Source organism: Ochlerotatus camptorhynchus, unplaced genomic scaffold (genome assembly GCF_037179485.1).
Source record: "Ochlerotatus camptorhynchus isolate MF236.1 unplaced genomic scaffold, CSIRO-AGI_Acam_v1.1 ptg000417l, whole genome shotgun sequence".
Taxonomy (NCBI): Eukaryota; Metazoa; Arthropoda; class Insecta; order Diptera; family Culicidae; genus Ochlerotatus; species Ochlerotatus camptorhynchus.
In genome coordinates this window covers 880300-904836 of record NW_027040903.1, presented here as the reverse complement: position 1 = coordinate 904836, position 24537 = coordinate 880300, and the positions used below count along the sequence as shown (strand labels likewise).

The window sequence follows — 24537 nt, the reverse complement described above, 5'->3', positions numbered from 1 at the left end:
TATAGGGCGATTAATCAGACTGCAAAAAAAAAACAATAAGTGAAAAAAAAAAGAAAAAAAAAAAAATGAAAACTTTTTCAGGAAAACCAAAAAGGTGTCAGAAAAGTTAATCAACACTATAAGGAGATTAATCAGCAAAAATTAATAGCAAAAAAAAAAAACCAAAGTGAAAAAGAAAAAAAGGAAAACTTTTTCAGGAAAAAACAAAAAGGTGTCAGAAAAGTTAATCAACGCTGTGTGGAGATTAATCAGGTTGCGGAGAACGGGAGATAACCGTTTGTTACTTAACTCTCCACACAAGCGCACGGAGTGTGGCTGATGACGATGATCTACTGATGTGAGGATGGTGATGATCGTTCTATTGTTGCCCTCGAGTGTTTTCAACAAAGCACCGGCTGGCTCGCCGGCTGGTGAACTCGATGACCTTGATGTTGCAGTGGCGTGATGCGATGAAATTTGTTGGCTAAAGATGAACAGCTCATCTGCCGGACTCGGCCGGAAATGACTGCTTCCTTTCTCGAACGGTTGTGCGGCAAATGCAATTTCGCGATGCTCACTACACTTGTGTATACTATAACACCACTCAGTGTGAAAGCGGATTGAAAAAAAAACCTCAATAGGGAAAAAAACTAGTACTGATAACGGAGTGCAGGCAACACTAGACCGAAACAGTCGAACGTTCGATGCGGAATGATTCATGATGATGGACTGGTAAAAGCGAGGTTAAAAGTGAATACAATATTATACTCATCAAAATGATTTGTTCTCAAATTCTGTGTGCACCGCCCTAATAAAAATAACCATAAAAGAGAGGTTAACGACGTGTTCGGGGTATCATCCGAACCATTTGTGGGATAGTTTACCCATCCGGGATACAGTTCGTTTATTGTATTTGTTTATTAGGGCGGACTCTGTTTATGTGTGGACACATGAAAATCATGTGGAATTTTACATGGAAATTCGCCAATTAAAATGTGTCGAATTTTGTGAGTGTATGTTCGCTACCTGTCAAACACATGAAGTTTTGTGCATAGAACGCTTGGTGAAACGATTTATTGCGTGACTATATTACACCGACTCTATTTTCAGGATCTCTTTTTCTTCTGACGTTTCATCGGTTTCTTCCTGATTCGTAGACCTCATCGTCCAAGCGTATAGGTCGCTCCGCGAAAGCAAAATTTTCTTCATTCCCTTTTGTGTTGCATTTTTCGCTGTTCGTTTTCGTTTCTCTGTTTAGTCTGTCACTGGCAGCAGTTCGGTTCGGTTTGTTTTGTCGCTTGACTCCGCGTTTGGCTTTTAGCAAGAAGTTTTTAGTGACTGAACATAATTTTCTCTGTGTGTGAGTTTTTTTTTTGTTTGCTCCGGACAAGTGCGTTTAGTTTTATCAGTAATTTGGCTTGATTTCGTCAGCTTTGATGATTAGTCTAGATGCTGTAAGTGTAGTTGCGTGGTGGGGAAGTGTTCGATTGGATGAAAAAAACAGTGGCAATCGGATTTGAGGGGCAAACAATGGAAGACTGATTTTTTTTTGGTCAAGGTACACCACATTCGACGAGACAGCAGCAAAGAGCAGAAGAATCCGTTCCATATATCCATTTGCACAAATACCAGCGCAAGCGGGGTTCCGTGCCCCTTTTCGAAGCCACCACAAGGGAAAGGTTTGCAACTGGAACGAAGCACGAGCCAGAGTGTGGAATGGCAGAGTGTATCCACCTCAGTATAGTACCTCTCCACTCGGGGTTATATATTTTTTTTGCTGTTTTCTGATTATTGTTCATGGGAGTGGGGATCAAAATCTAATTTTGATCAGAGCTCGAAATTTATTTATCATTTCGAAAACTTTAATAACTACAGACATTGCGGATTGTGGATGGACAAAACAAAAAAAGGTGCTCGAATTACTTTCACCAAGCTATGCAATATGATATTGATGGCTGTTTCTACGGACGACAGAACCATAACTTCTAAATTGATGTTTTGTTGTTTAGTAAATTGATGTAAATAAAAGTTTGAATTTCTTTTTATTGCCAATACGGATGCACATTTAAAGTAGTGCCATAACTGGTTCGCCTTCGGATTCGCCCTCTCCCTGCTTTGAAAATCATCCATACAAATAAAATAGTTAAACATTTGTATGGACCGCGGACATTCGCCAAAACACCAGCAGTGATTTTGAATCTTCTATCATTTGCTTAAAAGGGCCTGTTCATAAACTACGTAGACAATTTTTTGGGATTCTTGACCCCCCCCCCTCCCCCTGCGTAGACAATTGTCCATACAAAATTATTAAAATTTGTATGGGCCGTGGATAATTGCCAAACCCCTCCCCCCCTAAACTGTCTACGTAGTTTATGGACAGCCCCAAAGGTCGTAGCACATTACGTTACAATTTCGAAGAGAAAGTTTTAAGAAGCAATTTTAGGAAATTGCTATCGGTTCTCTTAACATGTACATAATTCCTTTTTTGTTTAATGTGTTGTTTTGTTCCCGGATTTGGAAAAGAAAGCCAGTGGTTGATTTTGGCCATCAAGTTTGGTTGTATTTAAGTTAGTGTTAGTGTGCTTCTATTATTTGAGCTTTAATTAGTGCTTTGGTATCTGGAATTGAAGTCAATGGTAGAGATTTGCTATCGGCCAAGTTTGTCTATACTCAATAGAATTGGAGGCGAACCAGCCCAAGGCTGAAAGCCTCCTTAATAAAGCTAAATAATAATAATAATACTCAATAGTCAAGGAGACAATTTTAATAAATTTTCAATAATTTACAGCCAAACAAATTATACATCACATCTTATTAAACGGTACTAACAATAAAAATCCATCCATAAATGGTCATGTTATAAGCGTTTAAAACCTGACACTATTTCGTCACACAATATAATTCGGGACTTGAACAATATCAAGCTCCCAGACTTTGAAACATATACAAAATCGCGAACAAGAAACAATCTTCGAGATGTGAGGATTTTAGAATTTTTTGAACTTTGGGGTTTGGAGAAAAATAATGATTTCTGAACATATATCAGATTGTAGATACGGAAAGTTGTACGAAATTTCAAGATCCGCAATACGAAAAAAATGTTTGACGTGACTTACCTTATTTTTTTTTGATATTCAGGGGCTTGGGAAAATACCAAGGTTCGGTGACTCATAAAAATAAATCGCGATAAGCAGTTCCACGCCAAATGACTCATTGATCAGATACGACCTTCTCCGATTTGCAAGAAACTTTGCATTCTTGTTTGTTATGGGCAATGATTCACATTTGTGTTAAAACTAAGCTATTTTATGTCTTGCATTTTTTTTTTCAATATGGCGTGTTCGACATTTTTCAATAAATCGTAGCACATTAACGTTACTTCTAATCCAAATGTCGGCTGAGACAAAGTTGTAGTGGAAAATAGAGTCTTTTTATGCAATTTTATTTATAGTTTTTTTGAGTGAAAAATACAAAAAAAAGGATTAAAAACATAAATAAAAAAAAAAAAAAATTACTGTCCAATATTTCTGAAATTTGTCTTATAAATAAGCTCATGAAAAATGCAACCTATTGAAATGTTTGATACTTTGGCCACTTACAAATTGACAAAAACCATACAACAACAACTTTTGGTCTTTGGTTTTGATCTTAGTCGAATTTCTAACTTTTCTAGAATCCGATTTTGACATTTATTCCGTCATCATTCTGAATTCAACATACTGCTGTATGAAGGGTCAAAAGGGGTTGGACGGGCCCGTAAGCAGAGACACTTACGTGAAACCCGCGGGAATAAAAGAAACTCCTTCCAACAAAACGAATAACGAAATTCGCAATAAATGCTAAGCTTTCCACAGGATAGTTTGTTTAAGAAGAGCGTGTCAAATTAATTGCAACTGTTGAAGTGAAACAAGATCAACCAAAAGTCTTCACAAAATATCCAAAAGACTTTATGCAGGTCTTTGGTCAACTAAAAGTCTGTGAAAATATTGCTGATGATCCTGCAATCCTGTGAAATTTGGATGGTTTGATTTATTGACCGATCGTCAGAATTCCTGGTAATTGCCTTGACAAAATATCCAAAGTACATATTTTACGCTGGTCTTTGAAAAATTTAAGGCTTTTGGAATAATTTATGACTATCCTGGAGACCTCCAGAATAAAAATATATATACAGAGAACATGATGCAGGTCTTTGATCATCTGATGGTCTCTGGAATAACTCCTGATCAACCTGCTATGATATGAGAACATCTAACAGACATGATTTATTGAACAGTTAAAGATCTTCAGAAAAAATTTTATCAACCAGATGAATCACCAAATTATCCAGAGAACATTATGCAGGTTCTTGATTATCTGAAGGTCGATGGAATAATTATAGATCAACCTTCTTTCTTGCCACAATATCTTTTTTTTTTTTTTTTTTTATTTTTTTTTTTTTTTTTTAACTCTTTATTTGTTCCAAATTCAAAATAAATTACATTTCATTTTTAACCTAGGTGCTCTAGTTACTACAGTAACTTACCAGCCTTAATTGTTATGATATATATCTAAGTGTTTTTACATTGTTCCTGTCTTGGCAATTCAGTATTTTAAACAGGTTTTTTAAACCTGCATGTCAGTATAACAATTGATAGCTTAAAACTAAATAACTAAAACTAAATCTTATCTAAGTATAAAGGGAATTGATCGTTGCAATTGAGGATTGTAACGATTTTTGCCGGAAATTATTAATTATTTTGTTGGACATTTGTGCTAAAGTCTCAACATTCGAAATTCTATGTACTTCGGTAGTACTGTACCAGGGAGGCAACTTCAAAATCATCTTCAGAATTTTGTTCTGAATCCTTTGAAGTGCTTTTTTCCTGGTAGTGCAACAACTAGACCATATTGGCACAGCGTAAAGCATGGCCGGTCTAAAAACTTGTTTAAATATTAGAAGTTTATTCGTCAGGCAAAGCTTGGATTTCCTGTTAATAAGAGGATACAAACATTTTATATATTTGTTACATTTGGCTTGAATGCCCTCAATGTGATCTTTAAAAGTTAATTTATGGTCAAGTATTAATCCAAGATATTTCACTTGGTTTGACCAGGAAATTGGAACTCCGTTCATAGTGACTATGTGACTACTACTAGGTTTCAAAAAGGAAGCCCTGGGCTTATGTGGAAATATTATAAGTTGAGTTTTGGAAGCGTTGGGAGAAATCTTCCATTTTTGTAAATAAGAAGAGAAAATATCTAAACTTTTCTGAAGTCTGCTGCAAATAACACGAAGACTTCTTCCTTTAGCGGAAATGCCTGTGTCATCAGCGAACAAAGATTTGTGGCAACCCTGAGGCAAATCAGGGAGGTCCGAAGTGAAAATGTTATACAATATAGGCCCAAGAATGCTACCCTGAGGAACTCCTGCTCTAACAGGTAGTCGATTAGATTTGGAATTTTGATAATTTACCTGCAGAGTTCTGTCAGTTAAATAATTTTGAACTAATTTCATAATGTAAAGTGGAAAATTAAACTTTTTCAATTTAGCAATCAAACCTTCATGCCAAACACTGTCGAATGCTTTTTCTATGTCTAGAAGAGCAACTCCAGTTGAGTGGCCTTCAGATTTGTTTGAACGAATTAAATTGGTAACTCTCAAGAGTTGATGAGTAGTTGAATGCCCATGGCGAAATCCAAACTGCTCATCTGCAAAAATTGAGTTCGTATTGATGTGAAGCATCATTCTATTCAAAATTATTTTTTCAAAAAGTTTACTTATTGAAGAAAGCAAACTTATTGGACGGTAGCTAGAAGCTTCAGCTGGATTTTTATCCGGCTTCAAAATTGGAACAACTTTTGCATTTTTCCATTTATCAGGAAAGTATGCCAAATGGAAACATCTGTTAAATAATTTTACCAGGAAAGACAAGGTACTCTCTGGGAGTTTTTTGATGAGGATATAGAAAATTCCATCATCACCTGGAGCTTTCATATTTTGAAATTTTTTAGTTATAGACCTTACTTCGTCCAAATCAGTCCCCCAGGAATCATCAAAAATATTTTCCCGAGAGAAAATATTCCGAAAATCCCGAGCAACCTGATTCTCAATAGGACTAGTAAGACCCAAACTGAAATTATGGGAACTCTCGAATTGCTTAGCAAGTTTATGAGCTTTTTCCAAATTTGTGATCAAAATTTTACCACCTTCTTTAAGCGCTGGAATTGGCTTTTGAGGTTTTTTCAAAATTTTTGTGAGTTTCCAAAAGGGTTTGGAACTCGGGTCTAATTTAGAAACATTATTTTCAAAAGTTTTGTTCCTCAGGGCAGAGAATCGCTTTTTAATTTGTTTTTGCAAATCCCGCCAGATAACTTTCATGGCAGGATCGCGTGTTCTTTGAAATTGTCTCCTACGGACATTTTTAAGACGGATCAAGAGCTGAAGATCATCGTCTATTATAATTGAATCGAATTTAACCTCGCATTTTGGTACTGAGGCAGCTCTTGCTGCAACTATAGAAGTAGTCAGAGATTCAAGAGCATAATTAATTTCATCTTTGGTTTGCAAAGGAATGTTTGGATCGAAGTTATATTCCATAAATGTTCGATACTGCTCCCAATCAGCTCTATGGTAATTGAAAGTAGAGCTGTTGGGATTACAAATTATTTCTTGGGATATTTCAAAAGTTACTGGAAGGTGATCAGAACCGAAGTCAGCATGGGTAACCAATTGGCTACAAAGTTGACATGAATCAGTTAAGACCAAATCAATAGTGGAGGGATTTCTTGCAGAAGAAAAGCATGTTGGGCTGTTTGGATATTGAATAGTGTAATAACCTGCAGAACAATCATCAAACAGAATATTACCATTGGAATTGCTTTGAGCATTATTCCATGAGCGGTGTTTTGCATTAAAATCACCAATAATGAAGAATTTAGACCTATGACGGGTAAGTTTCTGGAGGTCACCCTTGAGAAAATTCTTTTGCTGGCCTACGCATTGGAATGGCAAATAAGCAGCTATAAACGTAAGTTGTCCAAATTTTGTTTCAACAGAAACTCCCAAAGTTTCAAAAACTTTGGTTTCAAATGAAGAAAGAATTTTATGCTTGATTCGTCTATGAATAATGATGGCAACGCCACCACAGGGTCCATCAAGACGATCATTTCTATAAATCAAGTAATTTGCGTCCTTCTTAACCTTATGGTCAGGTTTAAGGAACGTTTCAGTTATAACGGCAATATGCACGTTATGAACTCTCAAAAAATTAAATAGCTCGTCTTCATTATCTTTAAGAGATCGAGCATTCCAATTTAAAATGTTTAATGCTTTAAAATCCATTACTGAATTTTAAAGTCATGACAATATTATTAGCAAATTTTACTCCAGTTTGAATAGCATCAAACATGGAGTTAGATTTAAGCATATCAGAAATCATGTCAATTAATGAATTCTGTAAAAATTCCATTTTAGGGGCAGTAATGCTTCCTAAGTCAAAATTGTCAAAATTTCCGTTAGAACGTTGGTTAGTATTTTGATTTCTACCCGCTGCAATAGCAGCATAGGTAGCTCCATTAACTCGCTGAACATTGTTAGCAGCGAGGGGAGTAGGTACAGATGAAACATTTGAAGCAGGGGTGATATTTGTACCTACGGGTACGAATGTAGAATTTGTTCCTCGCTGACCGTTGTTACCAGCAGAGGAATTTGTACCTGGTCGGAAACGTGAAGCGTTTCTTACCTGTCGGTTAGAACGAGATTGTAGGATCGCTTTGCGAGTCTTACATTCCCAAAAATTGGATTTGTGGTTTTCACCACAATTTGAACATTTAAATTTCTTAGGATTCTCCTTCACAGGACAGTCGTCCTTTGCGTGAGAGGAATCACCACAATTCATGCATTTAGCTGGCATGTAGCAATTTTTAGTTCCGTGACCCCATCCCTGGCACTTACGGCACTGAGTGAGGTTTTGGAAATTTCCTCCAGTCTTCCTGAAGTGTTCCCACTTCACTCGGACATGGAGCATAAGGCTAGCTTTTTCTAAGGCCTTAAGGTTGTTTAGTTCACTAGACTTGAAGTGAACTAAATAAAAATCATTAGAAATCCCGTTGCGCGAATCGCCAGGACGGGATTTCATTTTCATTTTGATTACTTGGAGTGGCACAACTCCAAGTAATTTTGCCAGTTCATCTTTGATCTGATCCAGGGATTCACCACTGGGCAGTCCTTTCATGACAACCTTGAACACACGTTCAGTTTTGGTGTCGTAAGTAAAAAATTTGTGCTTCTTCTCCGTAAGATACTTGAGAAGACATTTAAATCCGTCCAAGGTTTCAGCCAATACACGGCATTCACCCCGACGTCCAATTTGTAGTGAAAACTTAACTTTCACGAAATTCAAAAGTTCCATGCGAAGAGCATGGAAATCGGTAGTGGTTATCACAATAGGGGGAATCTTTTCTTTCTTGGCATTAAGCCGGGAAAGTTTACTAGAATTTTTCTTGGATGATGGATCATTCTCATCATCCGTGAGCAAATCAAATTGATTACTCAAATTAATTTCATCAGAAGGGGGGTCAAGAGTTTGCCCCTTTCTTTTGCGTTTAGGCGCCATGGCGGCAGTAAATTTTTATCCAAATCAACTTCCAAGCAGATTACTATAAGAATCTGAAGGATCGAAGAGGAATTTTCCAAATCGATATCCAAGAAGGATTACCTCGGGTAGGGTCCAAACAAGGATCGAAGAGGAATAAGAGAAGTTGAAGAAGGTAGAAAATTTTTACAGGTTGAGCACTGAAAAGTGCGATTATGCGATTATGCAAATCGACTTCCAAGCAGATTACTATAAGAATCTGAAGGATCGAAGAGGAATTTTCCAAATCGATATCCAAGAAGGATTACCTCGGGTAGGGTCCAAACAAGGATCGAAGAGGAATAAGAGGAGTTGAACAAGGTAGAAAATTTTTACAGGTTGAGCACTGAAAAGTGCTGTTTAAATTTGTTGTAGCTTTAGGTAGTAGTAACACTTCCTTAAGCAAAAAGCAAATAGATCCGCACGGCAAGAGAGCACGATGCGGACTGGAGCCACAATATCTTAAAGATATGATTTGTTTGTTGATAGTGATAAGGCCTCGGGTTGCCTAGACCGAGGATGATCTTCAAACAAGGAAAAACTGAGTTAGTTGTGATTCCTAATCTTCTATTCGTTGTTCCCTAGTTTGAAGTGGTTAAGACTAGGGTTCTGATGCATGGTCATTATCGGTGTCATTGCTTGTTTTTGTTGCTAAGGAATCCTATTTTGACTGACAAAGGGGCGCGCCTTTGGAGAGTGTTCCAACTCCGACGGGTATAAATACCTTTCAATTAGAATCGATTCCTTGCGATGAAGGCAACAATGACAACTGTATCAAAACCGAATACTTCATCATTTCTCAATAGGGATGAAGTAATACGCCATGCACTAAACTAAGGACACGGGATATACTACAATAGATCAAATTACTGGTCGCAGTAGTGTAATGTCCCGAACAGAGAAAAAAAAAGATATCTCCAAAATACCTTACTATAATAGAATGGTATTATATGAGAATATCTGGAGTGTGATTTTAATTGTTGGACAGTTGTAAACCTTCAAAATAATATCTGAATAACAAGGGCTTGGGAATAATTTATATGAGGGAATATCTGCGAGAAGAGATTTGAATTGTCGGATAGTATAATATCTTCAGGTGTCATACCTGCTCATAGTGATGTCTTTAAAAAATATCTAGAGAAGAACTCTGATCACCTGAATCTTTTGACAATTTTCTGAGTTACCTGGTATCACGAGAGAATATTGAGACGTGATTTGAATTGTTGGCTCTGTGTTCCGGGTACCATTCTGGGTGTGGCCAAAATCTTACATGAGCCAAAATCTATCATGCGAATCATCAATCCAGAAAGTGGCCAACATCCGACAACTCAAACCCCATGAGACAACAAGATCAATGGTTATATTGTTAAAATGATAATGTTATATTACAAGTCCAGGAAGTTTCATCTGCTTGCCAGGAAAGCGCAACTTTTTTCGACAACGAATCCATTGCACACGATGGCGACACAGCGGCAAAACTGCAGCTCAGGTGTCGGTAACTGCGCAAATTTCGTTGCCTCGGCAAACTCGATTTATTCGCTACCGCTGCCGCCGCGAATAAATTGCGCTAGTTTGAAGGAGTCTTTACTATGGTGGCTGTCAAAATGACACATTTTAAACATCACTTCAAACAAGAATATTGTATAACTGTATATGTGACTTGTTACAGATAACACCATTTTAAAAACTGTTGCCTAACAGGATTTGTTAAAGGTCGATCTACAGCTACATACTAAATTGATACATTTTGTAACATATGCTTTAAATGTAATGGCTAAGGGAAATTACGTAGAAACATTATATACTGATTTTAGTAAAGCGTTCGATAGAGTGGATATACCACTGTTGATTTTCAAGTTATCCAAGTTAGGTTTTAATACCAGGCTACTGTAGTGGACCGAGTCATACTTGTCAAGGAGAACGCAAAGAGTAAGATTTGAAGAAAAATTTTCGTCTGTCGTTCATGTAACATCTGGTGTGCTCCAAGGTTCGCATCTTGGTCCACCACTATTCATCTTATTTGTCAATAATATAGAATACATTTTGAAGCTGCTTCATGTTTCAATATATGCAGACGACATGAAACTTTACATGGAAATATCTAAAGCATCTGATCTACAGCTATTTCAGCAAGATGTTGACATTTTTTACACTTGGTGTAAGAAGAATTTGTTAGAGCTTAACGTTAGTAAATGTAATTCTATATCGTTTACAAGAAAGCATGCCATGGTAAATGACACAATTTCCCTTGATGAGAAAACAGTTGAAAGGTGTAGTAAGGGACTTAGGCATTGTTCTCAACTCTAAGTTGTCATGTGTAGATCACTACAATAACATTATATATAAAGCAAGTAACATGCTAGGGTTTATCAAAACATTTAGTCTGCACTTAAATGATCCTTACACTATCAAAAAATTGTATGTGGCCTATGTGAGACCTCTTCTTGAATACTGTAGCGTAGTATGGGCTCCGTATCAAGATACATATATAAACCGCATTGAGTCAGATCATAAACAGTTTTTGTTGTTTGCCCTTCGAAAATTAGTTTTAACGAGATTACCACGTCCATCTTATGAATCACGATGTTTGTTTATAAATTTAGATGGACGGGAAAAACGAAGAATCTTCGCCACGGTAATATTTATAAAAGATGTTATTGCTCAAAGAGTTTAATGTTCCGGAAATTTTAGAAAATATAAATTTTTATGCTCCCACTCGCTCTCTGAGGATTAGGAATTTGTTTTACATTAACAATCGAAGAACAGACTATGCTAAAAATGGGCCTTTTAATAGAATTATGTCCTGCTATAACGCATATTCCTAATCAATTGATATAATAATGAATAAAATAACACTAAAAAAAGCATTCTTTTCAAGGGTTGCCAGGCAATAATATATAAGACATAGTTAATAAGTACTCATTGTAATTGGTCTACGATTGATTGACGACATAAATAAATGAATAAATAAATAAAACATCGTTGCAACATTTTGGAACACTATTGGAACTGGTGGTTTTCACAGTAGTTATAATTATCCTGAATTAAATAGCTTAATCAGTTATGGCACGGCATCATCAATAGCCTTCGAAACGCCAAATACAACTTGACCAGTTGCTCAGGGGTCTATATATTATATGATATATCATAGTCTATTGATACACACTAAACTGAACATGTTGTGCCCATATCTCCGGATCAGTTGACTGATTCATAAAATCTGCTTTATAGTAAAAATACCATTAGTTTGGTCTTTTTTGTGTAGTTCTGTGCAGTGGTTGGCAAGAAACACGTCTTCTATAATATATAAAAGTGCAAAACACATATTTACATTGCCGGCGTATCAAAAATTATAACGGCGGCGTAACAAAAATCAACACGGCGGCGTTCCGACTCAAAAACGTTGTCGGCGGTGGTTTGGCGTGGTGGCCGCAAGTCTAAAAAATAATAAAAAATAATATGTGAAATTTTTTTAAATGTTGATGTATACTATTTGTATCAACTTAGGTGCCCAGAAAAGTTTGCATTAAACATAAATAAAAAATAAAATAAAAATTATAAATGATTTAATATTGAAGTTTTTTTCATGTTATGACCAAACATTTTGATTTTGTATACAGTGAGTTTGTTTATTTTTCTGAAAAGGGCAATTCAGTTTCCTAAAATTTTGCCTCACGTCATTTCGATTAAAGGAGCCTTTTTCGTGCTATGATGTATTAAAACATCACATATGCCATTTTGATAAATTAGGCCCGAGTCCAACACAAACTTGATTTATTGCCCATAGCGTAAAATAATGCAAAGTTTCATGGAATTCGGAAATACTGGAATACTCCCTGACGATAATAGAATAAGGTATTGCCGAAGCCGACATTTCCCCTAAAATTACTCGACAAACTTTATAAGTTGTGGCGTTTCGATTAATGTGTACCCTCATTAATCGAAACGCCACAACTTTTAAAGTTTGTCGAGTAATTTGTTTAGGGTAAATGTCGACTTCGGCAATACCTTATTATATTATCGTCAGGGAGTAAACAACGTCCTTCAGAGCTCAATTTTGGCATGTTGATACATTGTGTTTCAGAGCATCTATTGGCCAATTTTGAGTGCTCTAGCACTTTGTTTACCCCCTGACGATAATAGGTTAAGGCATTGCCAAAGACAACTTTCCCCCACTTAAAATGTAAACCCAATGAGCTGGATTACCGAGGTGAAGCAATCTATTAAGTTGTGTGAGTGAAACCACTGTACGATACAAGCAATTAGTGACGGCACTAATTGCGTATACGTTGATTTTTTGGTTTACTAATATAACCATATTTCACGATCTGCTTCACCTCTCTCTGTACCTCATTGATGTAAACCATTTGGGAATTTCAATGCCTTTTTGCAATGTCTTTAACCTTTCTGGTTTTTTTTTTGTGAGAGCCGTTGATTATTTAACTTCAGACTATTTTAATATTTTCAAAAACAAGCTCGATTTAAAAGCGTGTTTAGGACATAATGGCGGTTCTAGGCCATTGCAGGGCTGTTAGCAGGTCACTTTTTAGTGGCTAGGTCACTATTTTCAAGTCAGTCACTAAAAAGTCACATTTTTCACCAAAAGTCACTACAGTCACTATTTCTTATAATTTAGTCACTAAAGTCACTTTTTTATGACCAATCATGTCGAGAGTAAAGAGTTTGGCTGTAAAAAATCACAGCTTGTTTGGTAACACAATTGTGTTCAAAAGATTTATTAAAAGTCCGACAAAGAAGAGTTACTGTCCAATGGAATCACTAATATTTTGATTATTTTTCCAACTCCTTGTTCTAGACATTCCATCCCGTCATCTTAAAAAAATTTCACACCAGTTTATTAAATTTATATTTTTCCCTCGCCTTCCCTTTCCTTTGTAATCTCGAAATAGTCATAGACAATTTTATTAAAAATTTTCCAAAGTTTCGAAAAAAAATCTGGTCCCAATATCCTGGATTTTTTACTTTTGCAAGCCTTAGATATTTCGAAAAATGGTTTAGGAAAATTTACATGCGCTGGACATTTTTTCAAAGACTATAATTTTGAAAAATCTTTGAAGCTCGGTAACTTTAGTATTCGTCTAAACATTTCCAAGACCAGATTTTAGAAAAAAAATATCTATTATCCAAGATCATAACATTTTATTTACGTTTTAGAAGTATTTACATTTTTCTAGGACTGTGAACTTACATTCTATACATTCAAAATATGAAAACTTTATTCCAGGCCGCACAATTTTCTTAACTTGTTTGTCTTAGAGATCTCGAATTTTTATGTCCCAGCATTGAATTTTTTTTCCAAAATCTCTAAAATTTATGCTGGAATATTTGTTTTTTTTTTTTTTGAGATCCAGATAGTAAGTCCTAGACGCATGCAAATTTTTTTACACGGCAAATAAATCTGACTCATATGTGAGTCCCGTTCACTCAAATTTGCATTTGAGTAAATTTTTACTCAAATATGAGTAGTTAGTTAATTAGTTATAAAGTTTACCAGCCCGAAAAAAAAATTCGGGAAAAATTATCAAAAATCCAAGAAAATCAGTTTCTTCCTTAGATTTTTGTCAAAAATTACATGTAAAAATATTTGTTCTATCTCATCATAAAAAAATGGACTCTCAGCAAAACCGAAAAGTCGATGTTGTGTGGTATTTTGAGTCTGAGTGCCCATAGGGGACACTTCTAAAAAGAGAGGGAGTACTGTCTTTTTGTGCTGTTTTATGCTGGTGGGGGTTTCCTAGGGTGGTTGACAGGGGAAAGTTCAAGTTCGTAGCGGTGGTCGTAGTTATTGAAGGTGTTCCTGATGGTGTGATAGCGGTGGTTGTTTCTAAAGGGTGTCCACGATGAAATTGCCACACTATGAAATTGCTCTAACTTTTTAACCGTTGGGTAGAATTTAATGAAAATTTGGGTGGATTTAGTTCATAGTGCATTATTTACATCCTGCAAGTTTTAAAGTCCTGTGATCAAAACTCGCGGAAATGGAGTCGAAAGAACAGCTCGTGCGTGATAAAATCTTGCGCATTCATCACGAGAACAAGGATCTCTCGCATCGTTCCATCGCTAAAACGTTGGGAATCGCGAATTCCACGGTGTCGCGAGTGATTAAGCGGTTCGAGGAACGGTTGACCACCGATCGGAAGCCCAGAAGTGAAGGAAAAAGTATTCCGTACAACACCAAAAATCACAACCGCGTAGTTGGGGCCTTCAACCGAAATCCGAACGCCTCCGTTAGGGATGTGGCTAAGAAGCTGCACCTAAGCCGAAGTTTTGTCCAGAAGGCCAAAACTAAGGCTGGGCTTCGAACGTTCAAGGTACAAAAGGCCCCTAATCGCGACGAGAAGCAGAACAAGTCCGCCAAAACCCGTGCCAGGAAGTTGTACCTCAACATGCTGACGAAAGTTGAATGCTGCATCATGGACGACGAAACATATGTGAAGGCCGACTTCAAACAGATCCCCGGCAACCTGTTTTTCACGGCCAAGGATAAGTTCAGCGTTCCGGAGCATGTCCGCACTCAGAAGATGTCCAAATTTGCGAAGAAATTCCTGGTTTGGCAAGCCATCTGCACGTGCGGGAAGCGGAGTGCACCTTTCGTGACCCAGGACACGATGAACGGACAGGTGTACATAAAAGAGTGCCTCCAGAAGCGGCTGCTTCCTCTCCTGAAGGCCCACAACGTCCCAACAATCTTCTGGCCGGATTTGGCCTCATGCCACTACTCCAAGGACGTGCTGAAGTGGTATGCGGACAATAAGGTCAATTTCGTGCCGAAAATGTTCAACCCTCCCAACACTCCGGAGCTCCGCCCCATCGAGAAGTACTGGGCGATTATGAAGCAGCACCTTCTTAAACGACCTAAGGTAGTGAAGACAGTCGAGGAACTGAAGAAAGTATGGGTTTACATGCAAAAAACGGTTGATTCACAGGTTGTGCAGAATCTTATGGCCGGGGTTAAGGCCAAGGTGCGGGCATTTGCGTATGGACTGTAAATAAAATACGAGTAAAATGGTAAAATGAAGTTTAATAGTTATTTCTCAATCCCTGAAAATTTGATGGCAATCGGATGAAAACTCGAATTTTGCGAATCAATTTTGTGTGTGGCAATTTCATCGTGGACACCCTTTATCCGCGGTATGCTGTAGGCGGTGATGACTCTATCGGGTGGAGTTATATCTGGTTGTACAGGCCTGTCTCGCGGAGAAAGGCCAATAGCGCAGCGGAACGACTGGGGTCCTTGGGGCATTTTTTATGTTGCAAGAGATACCGTATACGCCTCTGGCTCCTTGGTTTTGTGGGCAGTGGACAGCTTAAAAAAGTAGTGTAAATTTCCGTTACTATGATGCACATAAATGGAGCGTCATAAATCATACAAGTTTAGATTATAGATCGTGTAAATTTATGAGACATGTCATGCAATATCCCATATATTGTATGCAACTGTCCACTTTTGTTTGCAACATTTCTTGCAAGCTGCTAGTTTACGTGAAAAGAAAGTTTACGTGTATGAATATTTGCATGCATGGATGTTTACATCGCCAGTAGAATTCAGAACTTTTTGGTGTGTGGCATATCAAGTGCTCCACCGATTGATGGATCTGGCATATTGGGCAACGTCGATAGAATTCGCCATTCCCAGCAATGTTGTGCAACGGCGCCGGTGGTGTAATGGTAAGCGTGATTACCTCTCACCCCAGTAGGCCTGGGTTCAATCCCAGTCGGCGCCGCCGGGATGTTCTGAGGCATAACATCTCTGATCACGCCTTCCTTCGGATGGGAAGTAAAGCCGTTGGTCCCCGGTTCATGAGTTGATGGGTCGATAGGTAGGGTCCAGGTGTGGGAGCTGCCTTCCTGGCACGTCGGTAGCATTGGTGCTCAGCACGGAAAACAAGATCGACGGAAAAAACAAACCAAAGGAAAGCAATGTTGTGCGACATTCGAGTGTGTCCTGACCTCAGCCTAGACAACACCACTTGAGAACGGTGATCAGGTAGGTCTTCCCATCGGTGCGTCTCTCCTTTTATCTTACGGATAAAAAGATCTTTTCTGTCTAACCAGTCCTGGCTCCAGTTCTGCCTTGTAATTTTGAACAGTCAATTTATTAAGTCTGGACTTGGAACTTCGCTTGTCAGTTTGTTCATTAGTCGACCAGAAGAGGCGAGGTAGTCGGCTTCAACGTTACCCTGGATGCCGCTGTGGCCAGGTATCCAGGCAACGGTGGAGTTGGGTGGAGCGGACTGGATGATGGCCTGGATCCACGGGTGTTTGGGGTACTCGGCGTCGAGGGCGGCTACAACGCTGGCTGAATCCGTGAACAGCACGATGGCGACGTAGGCTGCAGCTGTATCAGCAGAGAAAATATTGCACTACTGGTCGGAAAGACTGTGACATATACTTATTTCGCGGCCAGATATCTCAATTCCGGTTCTACATTGTGCGACAGAACCATCGTAATAGCGGATCGTGTGATTTTTATATTGACGGTGTATAAGGTCCATGTGTGACTGGTTCACGGCGAGGGGCTAGCACCTGCTGTACAATTATTTTTAGTTGTCGAATCGATAGAAATGTTGGGCAGATTCCACCCCTGGCTCCACACCAGTGGACCGTGGACACTGAGAGGAGCGCCTGGTTGGCTGTGCTGGCGAGGAGCTGGTTTGCCTCCTCTAGGAGGAACACTCCGTCGCTCGAACTATGGTGAGTGTGATGAAACGGTCGAAGGGGAGGACACCTCCTTCGACACATGCTGCTAAATCCGGGGATGACGGGAGAAAATATGAGTAAATGTCAGTCATATTTGAATCGTTTGTTTCTCATCAAGAAGTCATCAAGATTTTTCGATCTTTTAACTATCTTGAAAAAGTTCGCTCAAAACTGTTTACAGTACTTTTGATGAAATGTTCTCAAATTTCCCTTAGAATCATTTCCCATCACAGTGATATTTTTAGAGTTTCTCTAAAATTAATTTTAGATTCTCTCCGAGAGACCCTTGAACATGTCTATACAACATTTCAGAACACTCTAAAAAAATCGAGGAATTCGTCGTAAGATTCGCTTCGACAGGATTCATTGAAGCTTCCTTATATAATTCTATTTAAAATTAGCCTGAATTCTCCTTATAATTTCCATTCAATTATGCTCAGAATTATCATACAGTTCTGCTCATAATAATCGTGGAGCTCTCTTCTAAATTATTCTGAAAATACGTTTGAAATTCTCCTTAGAATATTCTTGAATTTCTTATCGAGACGCTCTTGGAATTATTCTCGGAATTCTCATAAAACTCATCTCAGAATTCCTCAAAATTCGATCCCCTTGGCATTTATCGTGAGATACTTGTAATTCTCTTTAGAATTCACATGCAATTATCTTTAAATTTTCTAAGAATTTACTTCGAATTGTCATCACAACACTTTTAAAATCCTTCTAAGAACTTATTTTGAATATTTATTAGAAATGCACCTCTAATCCGCTTCACAATCGTCAATTATTTTCCAAAAGAACTACCTAAAGAGATTCTACTCTGAACGTCTGAAGTCCAACAAATGACTTGGAGTTCTAGTCAAATCTATCTTAGAGTTCTTCCAAAAAATCTGTTGGCATTTGTCTCTGAAAAAACATTCAAGAACTCATTCTAAAATCTCTTCAAAATTCTCATAATTTTTAGTTCATCAAAGTGACTAACCTTTTCCAGTCCACGGGTTTTGAAATTGTTTAATATAAATGATGTTTAATTTCCTTAATCGGAACGCGGATATATCTTATGATGGGTTTAAAAACAAGTGTTGGGCAGGATGGAGGGTAGACTGATGCAAAATTTGACTTTTTCGCTCCACAGTGCTTAAATGGTTTCAAATCGGGTCCTGATTAGACTCCAAAAGTTACAACTCATTTGGTTAGAAACAGACTTCGCACAAACCATTTGAAGTTTACATGTAAATTACTATGGGAAATCTCAACTTTTTGTTCATTGCCTTCTAGTCTTTTTCCATATTGAGCTGCGAAACAGTTCGATAGCAATTCTTACAGAAAATTTTCTCAGCTACAACTTTGCTGAAAATCGTTTCTATGTAAAACGAGACAGAAAAAAGTTATTAATTATTTAAGAGATTGGTAAACTTATGACATGATCAAGCAGCTGCTCTGTAGGCAACACTGTATTTTGCAGTATGACATAGTAGCCATGATGTTTGTGTCCTATTCAACGCCCCAGAAACACCAATGTTGCCTGCTGATCAGTTGATTGAGCATGATCATAAGACATCAGCGCATTGAACAATTGAACAGGAACTTTTGATCCTTGCATTTAATCAAAAAATGGTCTTCAGCAAAGTTGTAGCTGGGAAAATTTCCTACAAGTACAGTTGAAAGTTTTTGAAGCAAACCGATATGGTGAATTATTAGATAGACATGAACAAAAATCTTGGTTTTACCATAGTAATTCCCATACAAACTTCAAAGGGGGAGAGGTAGCTCATCGATTCTTCTGGTTCGCCTCCTAGCACGTGCTATAAGGTACCAGGCGATAACCAGGGTAGTTGATCGATAGCTCGATGACGTCTGCAATGGGAAATTCTCATAGCAGGCGTTGACGATGGGACGTTGTCGAGTTGTTGAATAGCAACTATCGTGGTAACTCACCGATTACCTGTCGATCTGCCAAATTTGGAAAGACGTCTGCATTGAATTGTCTCATATAATAATATTCCGCCCACTATATCACAAGAAATTGCGAGTAGCTGAGTGGCATGGAGATAAGTTAAGCATTGGGTACAGGAACAAGTCTCCCCTGGGTGGTGCCAAAAGATGAGCGCAATAGAATCATCAAGTTGCCATAAGGCACGGAATGAGACTATTGCATGGCTGGGTAGTCAAAGTCTTCCATTCGTTAGTCATTTCAGGTGGATTAGAACAGGTTTAGGTGGGCGTTGGCCAGATTTGGATTTTTCAGATGTAATCCTGGATAGGACCCTGTCATTGAACGTCGCGTGAAAGTGGAACTTAATGAAGGCCTAAGTACTTTTTCGTAGTTTTTAGTTTTCGGATTTGAAAGATCGTCGGTTACAGTGGCCTGCTTACTGAGCAGAAAAACGCTGTCCCAGGTCCTTACATATCAAAGAGATTTATGGTAAAATCGCTTGTGTATCGTGTATTTTGCGAAACTCGTTGTTGTCGTTGGTTCCGGGTTTGAATGGATACACAAATTTGAGTAACGGTATTATGTGATATGAGGGGCTCGGTGGCCTTAGAGCAACCGTTTTTGCTTACTGAGCAGAACATCATGAGTCTAATCTCAGGCCCATCCACATTCAAGAATCGTCAATCGTTTTATTTATTAATATGACTACATGGTAATAACAGCAACTCGATGATTAAAAAGGTGCTCGTCTGCCTAGTGGCAAACGTTTTTGGTTACTGAGCAGAAGACCATGGGTTCAATCCCAAGCTCCTTCGCGTTATATGATTGTTAGGACATCAATTCAGCTTATCGTTTACCAAAACGAACCCTGCTGCAAACCCAACCCTCTTATCCAACATCCCAGTGATTCCTCGTGGAAGTGCAGAGGTGTTCTCGGCTTCCATCAAAGCGAGTGTCATGTTAACACAATCCTTCCCATTCCTTTCTTGACCTGTGTTCGGGCGCGGCCGGCGCTGGTATTGCCTAATTTAAGATCACCAGTTTTTCCACATTGAGGATGATTGCTAGTCCCAAGCATCGTCTATTGGTTCTCTGTGTAATTACAGCTGATCTGGCAGTAACAGAGTAGCAACCGTGGGCGGTCAATCAAGCTCAAGTAATTCCCATACAAACTTCAAATGGTTTGTGCCATCTCAGTTTCTCACCAAATGGGTTCAAATTTTGAGAGGCTAGTCAGGATCAGATTTGGAATCGTTTAAGTATTGTGGAGCGAAAATTTCAAATTTTGCATCACTCTAATGGAGGGGCACCGGGTTAATTTCAGCCTCAAGCAAAAGGCTCGGAAGCAAACTGTGACGTGAAATGTACAAGGAAGGGGGGTTAATATTTCTCCATGTTCTTAGGCAATGCTCGCTTAATTGTCCAAAATCCGAATGATGAACATGCATTTGAGATTTATTTGAATAAATTGTAAGCACATTGGATTGGACTGTGTTTAGACTGAATTAAAAGGAATATTTTATTCGCGATTTACTAGTCAATATACATACACAAATCACTTACTTGGTACGACAGTCTGTCTGAAAGTGAAAGGATCTAGCTAAATGAACGTATAGAACAGCAAAATACGACGAAGTAGTACGTGCATAAAATAGAAAATTGATTTAGATAAACGTGCTACTAAACCTGGTAGATGACGCATGGAGGTATCTGTTTTACTCCAAACGGTTTTGCCACTTTCACGCCTTCGTAAACCATACAAAGTACACATACAGTTTCTGCCGATTCAATCAAGTCTGTTACAGTAGGTACCTACCTATCCGTGTACATTTCATCAAAATATAAACCGTTGCGGCACTGTTTTTTTTTTCATCCAATCGAATTGCATGATGGCATACCGAATCGAATTGACCAATTTTCCAAAACTCCACTTTGGTTTCTTTGGTCGATTCCATTTCCACTTACGGCCACGCGGACCGTCAGGTGACGACTGCCATTTGCCGCATTGCAGAAGCGCAACCATAATTAGTGTCTGTTTTTTTCTTCTCTGTGTCTCCTATAGCCATAGATTACGATCAACGAAAAGAAGCTGAACGTTTACGGGTCAACACCGAGAGCGATCAGTGTGCTATTGCTAATATCCGCATCGGGTGCAATCTCATCGGCTGGTGAGCGGAAGACATCACACACAGGCGGGAAGAAGAGTCACACATATCGTGAACGTCCGAAAAGAGCAAAACCCCACGGACGGATGCGTGGATGGCCAAAAGTGAAGTTCGATCACCTTCTTTTTCGCCGCAGTAGTGACCGTTTGTTGCTCAGCACTTGCCGTAGATCTTCCAACCTGATCGGACGCACGCGATCGCGAGTTCGCAACAAGAGTGTAAGTTTGTGTAAGGCTGTTGTAGGTCCTGGGGAAAAAATTGAGTGCGACCGGAATTAATAATATTTTTGGATAACAAAAGTGCAATAAGTGAAGAAGATGTAAGAGATGGTGATGAGATGAGAGAAGTGCTATTCGAAAGTCAATCGAAAATCAACCGATAAGAAGCGTGAAGTAAGTGAAGAGGCTACCACGCTGCTTGTTGAATGAAGCGATATGTTGTGTGCGACATGGCGGCCAAGTGCTAGTAGTGAATTTGTGAAAAGGAAAAAAAAACGTTCCGTTTATTGGTTTTGGCTTCGATCAGCGCCGGTATTCGGAGAAAATAACGGCTGCTGCTGAGACAGCTGTTTCGGTTCGGAAGATTGAAACCGCATAACGAAAGCAACAGTTACGACAACAACAACAACATCAACGGTGTTAATTGTAAATAGTGGTGCAGCCAGAGCGCGGATAGGGCTCAAGTGAATGAATGATGGAACCACGAGGGGCACTCTTTCGAGAGATCCATAAAAACACCTGGCTGCGACGGCTGAGCGGCGACGGAAAGAGACCATCTGTGCTTGCAAAGGTGAGAGTTTAGACTTGCATGGATATTTTTCACTGGAATAGAAAACTCATTTCGTGGTGTTCGCAGCGTGAAGGCATATTGAAAGATGTAAATTTTCTAGCGTAGATATTTGTACCTAGGTAGTTTACGCATATCAATTTAAATTGATTTGGTTTTGATTTAAATTTTGTTTAAAACATTTTGGAATTTACATTTCTTGTTATCTTCATAGATACGTATTTTACCCTTTTCCTTTCCAGGAGGTTTTGTGTTGTGAGATGCAAAAATGCGTTTTTAAAAAAATTGCTTGAACAAATCATTATCTATATGCAGTCTAATATTATCGAATTCAATAAAAAAAATTTGTTGTCATTAGTTTTCTAATTGTTTTCGCTATTCAATAGTTGATTGACAACTACAAGACGAACCGAAAAGTTGTGGATCATGGGAAGGAGAGGGTTAAACTGAACCAATATAAAAGCTATTATTTTTCTTCTTCCTTACTCTTCCGTTCTTACACCAGTTTTTGTCTGCTCTAAACTTAGTATTCTTTGAAGCAATTCCTCAGTTATTAGTGTAGAGCTTTCTATGCCAACAAATGCATGAATTTGCAAAACAGTGTGGCATGCAACACTATACTCAAAGCTTACCGAGTGTCTGCTCAGTGAGCAAAAGGTCGTGATTTCAATTCCGGGACGTCCACTTTATTATTTATACCTTGGATAAATTACCAATAACGTTTAGCAATCGTTTCCTTACCCTCCCTACTAACGAAATTTCACCCCTCCCGTGACACTTATGAGGGGTCGTAGAGTTCTCTGCATTTTTCTTAATTGTTCTCGATCATTGAAGCTTGTATCGCTTCCATCTTAGAGGCAGTGATTAATCAAAAATTGCTGCCGATGGGGGTAATGGATGAAAGCCTACACTCGTACTATAATCGTTCTATCGTAGGTGGATGAGTTTCGAATACCCGGCACTGAACACCCCTACAACAAGCTAAATGATCCTCTGGCTTACAATCTTGTACTGCATCGAAGTTCCAGGAGCCTCAAAGCTCTGTTTTAATGGACTTCTACAAATTGATTTCTGTAAGCAATAAAATATACGTGAGTCAAAAACTGGTTCTCTAAATCCTGATGAATGTGGGCGTCTTAGTGGAACACATGTAAAAGAGAGATAGAAGGATTAGTAACTTCCATTTAATTCCACTACCTTATTTGCTTATCTTTGACAGATACGCGTATTTCGTCTACAATGTGCAGACATCTTCAGTGTCTTGTACTAATACAGTCGAGTATTAGTATAAGACACTGAAGAAGTCTGCACATTGTAGACGAAATACGCGTATCTGTCAAGGATAAGAAAATAAGTTAGTGGAATTAAATGGAAATTACTAATGTCGTTTTCGTTTTTGCGGTGTAGCACTGGTGTAGTGTAAGCAGGAATAAGCGCGAGTCTTTGACAGCTCAACATCATTTGTTTGTAAACAAAGGTGCATTCTATATCTACACCCTAAAATATTTCGGTGTACGGCATTGTAGCACCGGTGTAGCTACACCGCAAAAACGAAAACGACATAATTCTTCCCCTTCTCTTGGTTCTCTAAACTTTTTTCTCAAAGGTTTTCCCAACAAGCCGAGGTCAAATAATTGTTTCTGTTTCCTGTTACGATGAGTTTCTGGTTTAACAAGCCGATGTCCTTCGGTCTCGGGAACAGGATTATTACATTGATTACTGTAATCTCTTTACCCTTCTCGAAATCCACTCAGTGCCCTCCGATGTGGATACTTTAAGCTTGACAATTTGATTCTTGTGACACTTGATCGTTCTTCCCGAAGTGGTCAGCTTTACCAGTTTTCCCTCGATGCCACTGCTCTCAACTGCAAGTGTAGGGATGAAGGGACATGCTATGTCAAGGGTTGTCTTAATATCCCTGTTGGACATAGCAACCACTGGTGATATTTCAGAAGAGCTAAGAGGAAGAGGAGACTGTGTGTTGTCTGTGACGTGTTCATCTTCTCTCGCGGAAACGACCGTCCAAAAACTGTTTCACTATGGGCGACGCAGTCGACTGTTAAAATACAAGAAAATAGATTCCTTGTCGTAAAAATTCTCGCGTTTCTATACGTTCGCCCGAGCAATCAGGCGCTGGTTCACGTTTGACAAATCATTGGTTCATAAAAGTCCCCTTAATTGTCTCCTCTTCTCTTAGAGCAACCGTACCAATGAGTAAATAAGGCACATTTACCAACCTCTACCATAACGCTACTTGCGTACCGGAGGTTGCTATTCAGGTGGGGGAAATAGCAATCCGCACCTTGGGAAGTAGTGAGTTCATAAATTTAGCAAC

At 38.6% G+C, this 24537-nt stretch overlaps 1 protein-coding gene across 1 annotated transcript in view; it reads left to right on the top strand.

Moving 5' to 3' along the window:
* The first annotated feature begins 1252 nt into the window (after window positions 1-1252).
* Window positions 1253-24537, top strand: part of LOC135711062 (uncharacterized) — an 84792-nt gene continuing 61507 nt past the window's right edge. Inside the window, exons 1-2 of the mRNA XM_065233806.1 lie at window positions 1253-1433; window positions 21314-22205. Of these exons, the coding sequence (XP_065089878.1) occupies window positions 22107-22205 (99 nt within the window). The 5' untranslated portion in view covers window positions 1253-1433; window positions 21314-22106. The remainder of the gene's footprint in view (window positions 1434-21313; window positions 22206-24537) is intronic.